General features: G+C 47.6%; 1 protein-coding gene across 1 annotated transcript; it reads left to right on the top strand.

Annotated features, from left to right (window-relative positions):
• The first annotated feature begins 8,670 nt into the window (after positions 1-8,670).
• Positions 8,671-9,958, top strand: LOC121056045 (putative protein Brevis radix-like 5). The gene is made up of 2 exons (XM_040529794.1): positions 8,671-9,578; positions 9,720-9,958. The coding sequence occupies exons 1-2, from the start codon at positions 8,671-8,673 to the stop codon at positions 9,799-9,801; spliced, it is 990 nt and encodes a 329-aa protein (XP_040385728.1). The 3' UTR covers positions 9,802-9,958.
• The last annotated feature ends 378 nt before the right edge of the window (positions 9,959-10,336 follow it).

The raw sequence follows: 10,336 nt of genomic DNA, 5'->3' as shown, positions 1-10,336 counted from the left end.
GAACTTCTCTCTATCACTCCGGTGGATCCTTCTGTAGGCAATAAATCACTAAGGCAAAAATGACATGCTATAGTGGACATGTCTGCCAAGCATTGCGCAAGTCCATAAAACTTGTATTTTTCAACATTCGTATCGATCTCCATCTCACTATTAATAAACTTTCTTGGTGATTTTTCCGTGCTACTGAGCATGGCACGGATGTATACACCAATAACCTCTCCAAATTCCATACTGATAACTGGTGTAAGGTCAACCTTCTTGGCTATGATGTCCTTTTTGGTTGGACAACCAAATGCTACAAACATCATAAAGCACGAAAGCATCTTTTGCTAATCCACAAGCAAACTTTACGTCCTTAAAACCTTGATTGATGCAATTCATGCATGTACTTGCATTGACATCGCCTTGGCATTCCACAAATCCAAATATTCTATAGATGTCACCAACAACACCTCTAGCATACAAGAGCGGGGATGAGGAAGCCGTGGTACTAAGAATTGTTGATAGCAAATCCAGGCTGGCATCGTATATATTGTCTGTCATTGTATAATTACCTCCGGAGCAATTGAAATTCCACCAGTTATGTTATCCTCTAATTGTGTTGATGGAGCTGCCCGTTGCAGTGCTGGTTGATATAAGAATAAAACTAAGCATTGCCAAGCATGCCATTGTTCTAGTTTCGTTAATAAACCGAGAAACAAAAATAACATATGAAACATAGTTAGCTAGAACAGCTTAGTATACCTTTTAGATTAGATAATGCAATTCAAAAAGCAACATAAGTTAAATCCACTCGGAACTTGACTACTATTATTTTGAGAACTCAAACATGAGAAAAATTGATTCAACGCACTAGGTCAAATCAAGGACTTTAATAAGTATTAACCTAGGCATTTTAAGAATCACATTTTGGGTAGGAAAATAATTAGGCATATAGGCAAAAGAGAGAGTTTCATGTCCATGTTTTTTCATGGGCAAAACTTCATCCTCCTTAAATTCAATAAGATGTTGGTATGCAAGCATTAAGACCATGATGTTGGCATGCCTATCATACTAGAGTTTTAGTCACTCTAACTTCAATTTGACCAGTCAAAAATATGTGCTAGCAATTCATTTTTTATGCACATGAATTATGTCAGCAGTTGCAGTCAAAGGGCTCAGATTAATTTCTTAACCTGAAATTATGTTGAAAATCTAACAAAGAAAATGATATCAGTTCAAACATAATATAATATTTTTATTTTCTATAAGTTCGTAGTTAAATAGTTACAAATGTCTAAGATGACATATGGCTAATAAAATGTAGCAAAAGTACATTTAATTGGACAATCAAATAGAACCAAACATGCGCTGATCTCCAAACCAAATGGACAGAGGCATCGACGCTACTGTCTTTCATTTCCTAAGTGTATTTCTTGTCTAAGAGAGACGGAGACATTTTGTATTTAACATCTATTCAGTGCATTACATTTGTCTTAAGGATTGTTAACATTGTAAATGTGAACATGCACACATGAAAATGGCACACTACATCCCTATGATACGTGAAAACAGTCACTAAATGTGGGAATTTAAACTAAGGATGAGCGAACACAACACATGCAAATATATGTACTTAGTTACTAGAAACCCCTCCATATATATCACTGATTCAACCATTGGTTATTAGTATCATACTACTAGATGTAATGCTAATGCAAGCATTATTTGGCGATGTGCGCGGTCAGTAATTAAATTAATACGCATTTTTTTCTGATAAAAGATCACATCTAGGGCTAGATCCAGCACAGTACATAATCGGAGGACTTAATTACCAGGTTCTTGCTGCCGGCGATGACCATTCTGAGTGATGCCGCCGCGCCGTCGCTAGTCGTTGTGGCCGCAGATCCGGCCGCCGGGGAAGGGCGTAGGCTTGGCTGGGGTGACCAGCCGGGATCTGGAGTTGGCCGAAGACTGGAGTTGGCTAGAGACTGGTGGAGTGTGTCTGGCAGGCCAGCGGCAGCTGGGGGACGAAGACGACGGTGGCCGGGGATGCGCGACGCAGGTGTGGATCTGTGTGTGCGAGCTGAGTAGTGGAAGCAGAGGGCAGAGCACAGTGCAGCACTGCGTTCGTCTCGCCGGCCGGCAGCAGCTTCGGACGAAGACGGTGGGGATGCACGCGCGATGTAGGTGGATGCAGGGTGAGGTAAGGAAGCAGAGAGGAGAGAGCACAGCCAATGGTGGATTTAGAAAAAATATTAGAAGGGGTTGGACGAAAGAAAATTGTTTTTAGCCCTTTTAATACTAGAAATTTTATTACGTGGGCTAAGGAGGGGTTTCAATGACGTACTCCCTAGCCCCGGTGGTAGATCCGTCGCTGAGCACAGCTAGCGTTTTGGTTCAGCGTTGCGTTCGTATCGCCGGGCGACGGCAGCTTGGGACGAAGACGGCGGCGACTGGGGATGTGGTTGTGCGCGCGATGCAGGGGGATGCAGGGTGAGCTAAGGAAGCAGAGAGGAGAGAGCACAGGTATCTAAGCCAATAAGTTTTGGTGCACATAGCATCGATCTTTGCCAAATCAAACCCACCCCCGTCCAAAGAGTTATTGCATGAATTTGCATGGTAGCATGCGCACGAATGCACGATGCTTTCTCCTCCCATGCCACCTTATTAGGAAATTTGATAGACACCACCACCGCCAGACGTTGCATGCAATCACTTTAGTAACTTCACTGCCCCCTACGTGCGTGCCTAACAAATGTACTAGTAGCTAGTATATACTGCTATGTATGCATTCCCAGATAGCTTAATAATTAGCTACAGCTGCAACAAATTAAAAAGCAGGGATCAATACGTGGATGTGTATAATGAGCTGCAACAAATTATAAATTGAGTGAAGTGTACCGGTGGTACTCAAACTTGTCGAGTGTGTCATCTAGGTCCCTATACTCTTAAATTGTACTTTAACGTCTCTAAACTCGATTATGCGCTCATTAGTCGTCCAAACCAGCCTCGGAATGACTTTTAGCCGACGTGGCATCGTAACGTGGATGGTGCTGGCTAGCCGACGTGGCATTGTTATTTTTGTCATTTCAGCTAGCCAGCACCATCTACGTCACGATACCACGTCGGCTAAAATGTCATCCCAAGGCTGGTTTGGACCACTAATGAATGCATAATCGAGTTTAGAGACGTTAAAATGCAATTTAAGAGTATAGGGACCTAGATGACACACCTCAACAAGTTTGAGGACCGCCGGTGCACTTCACTCTTATAAATTTTATCATGAAAATTTCATGTAAGCCTATAGGGTAAAAATTCAAACAATCTACAGGGCAGCCTCGTTCTAGTTTTATGCCCTGTTCATAGTTTCTTACGTAAACATCAATTTTCACTTTCTTATATAAAGTCCAATGAATATATACTCTGTATTAAAATTGCAGATCTTGACAAGGTCAATTATTTAGAGGCACAGATTCATTACAATATGTCTCATACTTTTTTTTAAAAAAAATCTTATATTATGTTTCAAACGACATCTGATGAAAATATGCTCTATATCAAAACTATAGAGTTCGTCAAGATCTAAAAGGTTGTAATTAATGAATTCTTCATTTAAGATTATCTAAAGAAATAAATAAGTATTATGATTTTAGAAAAAAAAAGTGAATTAAGTATCACCTTTCGGCTGGTTTGGTCGTCCGTAAAAATGGGTTTTAGCCTTATAAAACAAAACTGTATCGACAAATACTACGTAGTTTCCCTAGTAGTTAGGGCTGTCAACGAGCCGAGCTCGAGCAAGCTTGCCTGTATAGGCTTGAGCTCGATAGAAGCTCGAGCCTACTAAAACTTCGAGCCTTTAGGCAGACTCGGCTTGAGCTTGGTTAGGCTCGTGAGCTCGGCTCGAGCTCGACTTGAGTATAAGATATAGTTATTTTGATGATAATTTTTAACAAAATAATAATTTCAAGTCAATCATATTAAATAAATTATAAATAAGATTTAAAATTATTATATAATATCAATATAAATTAATTTATCATTTAAATATATATTATTTTATTCTTAATAAACTATCTTATCAAATAAAAATAACACATATGGGCAAGCTCGTGAGAAGCTTGAACTCGGCTCGAGAAAGCTCGCGAGCTTCGGATCAAGCTCAGGCTCGGCTCATTAGGAGCTCGAGCCGAGCTCGAACCAAGCCTAGGACGAGCCGAGCTCTAGCAGCTCACGAGCTTCGAGCCTTTTTGACAACCCTACTAGTAGTGAGATGTACTACTAGCTAAGATGTTGTCAATAGTTCAACAGAATGACGGATGCATGCCCAATCTGTTAGGCCATGCATAGTGCAGTGACATGGCAAGGAGCTTCAGTCCTCCCCATCCCAGATTCCTCTCCAGCTCGGATGAACGCAAGCCCCAACCGAGCTCCTTGTGCCCTTTGCAAGGCACACATGCCTCGTCAGACTGTTTGGAAAAGCTAGGACTTTGTAAGAGGAAAAGCCGCCCCTGTCCGGCTAGCCGCCGAGCTCCTCCGAGATGCGCCTGACGAGGTGAGGGAGAGTGCCTGCCGTCGAGCTCCTCTGTCGCCGCCGAGACGTGACGCCGCTAGGACGCCACGTGCCGCCACCGGGATGCGCATGACTCTCGCCGACCTCCGCCTCCGACGCGCCGCCAGCTCCGCTGCCGAGCTGTGCCACCAGCCTCTGACGTGCCACCGCCGGGACACGATAGGCCTCCGATGCGCCTTCGCCGTACGCGCCGCCGCCGGGACAACCGGGAGAGGGAGAGGAGACGGAGAGACCGAGAGAGAGGGGAGAAAAGAGAGAGAGGGGGACAGAAGAGAGAGAAATGTAAAGTACTATAGTAAAAGTAAAGTGTATAGTTTTTGGGGACCCACCTAGAGCCCCGTGCACTGTGGTGTAAGGGCATGCATTATACAAGCCACTTAGTAGGAGTAGTTCTAGATGTCATTTGGGATGAGACTACTCTCTCTACAATGCAAGTCATCTGTAATAGGACCCATTAAAATTTTTCATGTCAGTCCCAACCATTTTCATGTACACCCTTGTTTTACTTTTTATTTAAAATATATACAAATTTATGCATTTAAAACCCTTACCAAATAAAAAGTATTGCATTTATATCCATCCTCCCAAGCCCCCACCTCCCCACCACAGCACCACCTCATGTGACTCCTCTCTTCCTCCGACGTCGGCTTTGTGCACCTCTCTTCCTCCAGCATCCCCATCTCTCTCCCCTCTCCTTGGTAGCAGCGGATCCAGCGCAGGCCATGGCAATGGGGCGATCTCGGCGGCTCCAGCACAGGCGGTGGCAGTGGGTGACCTCGGCGACTCCACCACGGGTGGTGGCGATGGGGTGACCTTTGCGATGACGATCGATCTCGACGGGCAGCGGGCGACCACCACGGCTCCAGCGCGAGCGGCGGCGACGGAGCAACCTCGACGGGCGACAGGCGACGTTGGCAGCGCTGCCGACCTCGGCGGATGTGACGCCTGTCTCTCCTCTCTCTCTTTCTCTAGCTTTTTGACAAGGCCACTGTGGATTCTGCAAGGCACGCGTGCCTCTGCGAGGGCGCAGTGCAGGGCGATTTGGCACACCGACTCCGACATGGTGGGCTAGAGCCACCCGTCACGTCGGAGCATAGTGCATGTCCTAAGTGTCTTATGTGTAGCCTTGTCCTACGTGGCATGTCTTTTTCATCTGGGGTTACTCAATCGAGGAGCTCTAACCGTACATGCCCATATTGTTTTAAGTTGTTGCTGGTCTTGCATGTTGGATGAAACTGCTGTCTTTTGGACACATCATCTATAATAGTTGCCATCTTTTAGCTTTTAGGTGAAAAAAGTCGAACCACGTATTTATAAACGGAAAATAACTTAAAAATAAAACTTATACATGTGTTCTGCTAAAATTCCATACTGAAAAATAAACGATGATAAAAAAAAATCAAAATTAGCTTTAAATTTAAAGTTAAAAATTTAAATTTTGGCTTTTCAGCGTAAGCAAAATGAAAAAAAATAAGTCAATAATTTGGTTGTAAGTGATGAACAATGGATCTCCATGCATCGCGTCCGAGTCGGACTCGACCAACCGCACCTAGCGCGCACGTCCCTTCTCCGCTTCGGATGCCACTTCCAAGTCCGTTTCGGTGTGGAGTGGCTGGCTACATATAGCACACGGCACAGCGTGATCGATTCCACAAGTGTGTCGCCTTGGACCATCGAGATCATGGCGTCGCGGATTCTACCCAGCCTCTTCGGCCGCCGAGGCTGTCGCTGTGACGACGACGAAGCCGCCGCTGTCCTCCAGTCGACGCCGGAGGATCTGCTCGAGCTGGAGATGCGGCTGTGGGACGTGGCCCCGGCGGCGGCGTACGAGCTGCAGAAGCGGCGGCACTGGACGCCGGAGATGGTGGCGCGGGAGGCGGAGAAGCAGCGGTGGGTCGCGGAGCAGAAGCGGCTCGTTGCCAAGGAGGCGAAGCGGAGGCGGCGGCGGCGGTGGTGGCGGGCCGGGAACTCCGGCGCCTCTAGCGTCGCCGTCGTCCTCGGCGGGAGCGATCTTGACAAGGCGCTCGGTGAGGAGTTCGAGACGAGGCGGTTCTTGGAGGAGCTCCGGTCGCAGGCCGAGGCCCGCCGTGCTGCGTCGGAACACGCCGCCGCCGCGGACAGCTCCAATGCTGATCTGGATCACGCCCCCGTCGTGACGGAGGAAGAGGAGGAGAGCGACATCCCCGCCCGCGGCGAGGAGGGCTACCTCGAGAGGCGCCGGGAGCTCCTCGGACGGTACTGCCTCACGCCGGCACGCTGACCGAGCAACCCGGCGATCGGCCGCCGGGCAAGGCTGCACGATGCACGCCGCGAGGTCGACGGAGACCGGCCGCCGTTCTTGATCGCTCGCGCCCCGGCAACCGGCCTGCCTGATGAATGACCGATCACCGCGCGGCAGACTTAAGTGGCGGAGACGACGACGGCCAGCCAACGAGGTCAGCCGCTGGCATCGATCGCCGGCGGGATGGGAGGCAGCGAGATCACCAATCGTCTGCTTAACTAGCTACCTGGCCTCAGGCTGTCAACTTTGATTGCACGAATTTTGTGTTCTGTAATTGATGCAAAGTATAAATATGTACATACGAAAATCAAAATTGAAAACATCTGCTTCACTCACTTGATGGGAAAAAATCACGGAGGAAATTGTGTAGCGATTTTAACATTCACATATGAACTTTCTAATGGCGTTTTAATAAATCGGTAATAATACAATTTCTTCTTCATTAGTTGGCTCAAAGCGAGTTAATTCATTGGCCCGGGAACCACTTACTCGCCGCAGCAGAGCAGAGTAGTTCCAGGAAAGTATCTGAAATTTCATTTGCGCTCACTGAGGCAGTGGGGCTGTGGGGCTGTTTAGAACAGCTTCTCGAGTTCTCGTAGGTGCAGTTTTTATAAAGACCATTTTTTCGATCTCGAGTACACTTATTTTTATATAAAATTTGGTACCATCTAGTATTTAAGTATCTAAGTACCAAATTTTATATAGAAAATAATGGCATCTCATGATACCTTCTTATCGATGGTAAAATTGTTCTTTTATAAAATATTTATAAAAGCTCTTCTATACCGTATTCATTCTACTTGGACTAAGTTCGCACTTAAAAAAACTGCATATATTTGGTTGGATACGTAGACGAAGTAAAAAATATCATTTCCTAAAAGAACCACGGACAATCGCATGATAATTGTTTAGGTGTTTTATGGAAAAAAACCAGACAGTATTTGTAAATAAAAAATAATTTGTGAATAAAAATTTTTATATACGTGTTCTTGCGATCTAAAAGCTAAGGTTAAAAAATAACCTTCGGTAAAAAACATAAAATCAACTCTAAATTTAAGGTTAAAAATTTAATTTTAAAGGTTAAAAATTTAATTTTAAAGTATAAGCCAAAAGATAGGGTAAAATTCAGAAAATAAATTGAAACCATGAAGGTAGAAAACCCCCCGCTACATGTTTTGGGGTACAGTTGAGTATAGCTCATGATTCACAAGTTGGGTGCTCAACAGTATCCAAAATTAAATGATATAGAACGGGATTGAATTCCACTTTTTGCTATTGATCAAACGTATGATTTTTTGTTTTTCTATTAAACCCGTGCAATGCATGGAAGATGAGGAGAAATCGTGTATGAGATTTTTAACTTTTATGTACATCTTTATATTGTGATCCTGATAAAAGCTACTGACCGGATTTGATTGATTGAATTAAAATTTTAAAATATTTGATCAGTAGAAAGACCCATTGAATTCTGAATCTGCTGGCATGTACCGAAAACGTGGCCAACTGATAGCCGTTCGATGCTGACCGTGCGGTTCTGATTGAAGCGTGGCCGACCTTGCTGCGCGCCGACGTCGCGGCGGCAGCGGCGGCGGCGTCTCTCTCGCCTCCGGCGGTGAACTCGGCGGTAGCCGTTAGCTCGTACACGGTACACTCATGGCACTAAATTCGAAATCCCCAATATTTCGCCATAAATTTCGCACGTATTTATCGGCGTACACGGTACACCCACCCCGCATTCACTGCGGTGCTGACGCATTTGAATTCGAACGATCGATCGATCGACCTCCTCTTCTTCTCCACGAATCTAGCGAGCGAGCTCACGAGCAGAGCAGTGGAGATGCACGTGTGCTTCCATGGCGGCGCTGTCGCCAGCGGCGGCGGTGGCGGAAGGATCGCCAAGTCCATCCGGGACTTCACCAAGATCTTGATTAGTCGTGGAAGCGGGAGCAACGCGCGGGCGCGGCGGCGGCAGATGCGGCGATGTAAAGATGCCGCGCCGGCGGCGATGGCATCCGCGTCCGCGAAGATCGCGCCGGCGCAGCTGCAGGAGGAAGAGGAGGCGGCGCAAGGAGGGGGTAGGGAACAAGGATTCTGCGACAAGTGCTGCTCCTCTTTGATGGAAGCCGGCGGCGCGGAGGAGGAGGCGGCGGCGAACATGACGGAGGAGGGTGACCGGGAGTGGGTGGCGGAGCCGGAGCCGGGGGTGCTGTTGACGCTGGCGCCGCGGCCCGACGGCACCACGAACTGCCTCCGGAGGATACGGTTCAGGGAGGAGCTGTTCGACGCGTGGGCGGCGCAGTGCTGGTGGGCGGACAACCACGACAGCATCGCCGAGCTCTACAGCCTCGTCCAGACCGACGATGACGACGACGACGACGCCGTAGCGGCGGAGGCCATGTTGCCGGCCACCCCATGCCAGTCCGAGGAGGAGGATGGCGGCGCCGGAGCAGAGTCTCAGTCATCTCGGTCGCCGTCAACGTCCACCTTCTCCGGCGGCCCTTCCAGCGGCAGCGGCGGCGGCGAGTCGGCCGGCACGCTGGGCTCGCCGATACTTGGCCTCATCACCGCGCCCAGCACCGGAGCGGCTGCCGCCGCCGGGGCCGACCACGACGCCATCCGCGACCATCACCACCAGCCGACGGCGGCGCCGTGGAGTGAGTGGGTGGAGGAGTACGAGCCCGGCGTGTTCATCACCGTCCGAGCCTACCCCGGCCACCGCCTCCAGCTCCGGTGCGTCGAGCTCAGGTACCCCTGGCCGCACCTCTCACCATGTCTCTCTCCCCCCATCTCCGGCCGGCGTGTCCATGGCGTTTGACTGCGTCATGCTGACGTGTTCGGTCGTTGACGCGTGTCGTGCTGACGTGTGCAACCGTTGACTTGTCGCAGCCGCGAGATGTTCGGGGAGGTGAAGGCGAGAGTGTGGTGGGAGGAGAACAAGGGCAGGCTGCACCACCTCTACTCTTTCTGAGCTCTTATTTTCCATAACAATTCTGACAAATTTTACTAGTCAAATTGATATATTTTTTTTCTGCTGCAAATCACCGTTACAAGTGAAACGACATGAGATTAGTGCCACTAACCAAGTGAGTTATCAATCACCTGCAATCCTTTCATTCTTCGAGGAATTTTACTAGTGAATTTTGCAAGGAAACAACCTAGTGTCCGTGAAAATTATATAATTTTTGTGCATGTTAAATTAATTCTAAATCCTGTAGACCATCTTTTTTTTCTTTTAAAAAATAAGAGCCTGCTTGAAACACAAGAATTTCATAGGAAGTATGTGAAATTTCTGCAAAATTCTTCCAATCCAAAGGCAGGCAGGAAAGCAGGCATACATGTATTTTTATGCTTCTATCGTAAGTGAAAGTGAAAATACAAAAGTGTTTAATAAAATAATTAGGGTAGCTTAGCCGATCTTGGGAGCTCTGGCGACCTTGTCGTCGGAGTCGACGAAGACCCTCACCCGGCCGGCGTTGTAGTCCATGGTGACAAAGGCGTCGCCG

Source organism: Oryza brachyantha, chromosome 12 (assembly GCF_000231095.2).
Source record: "Oryza brachyantha chromosome 12, ObraRS2, whole genome shotgun sequence".
Lineage (NCBI taxonomy): Eukaryota > Viridiplantae > Streptophyta > Magnoliopsida > Poales > Poaceae > Oryza > Oryza brachyantha.
The sequence above is the reverse complement of the archived record's forward strand: the minus strand, read 5'-3'. Positions and strand labels throughout refer to the sequence as shown.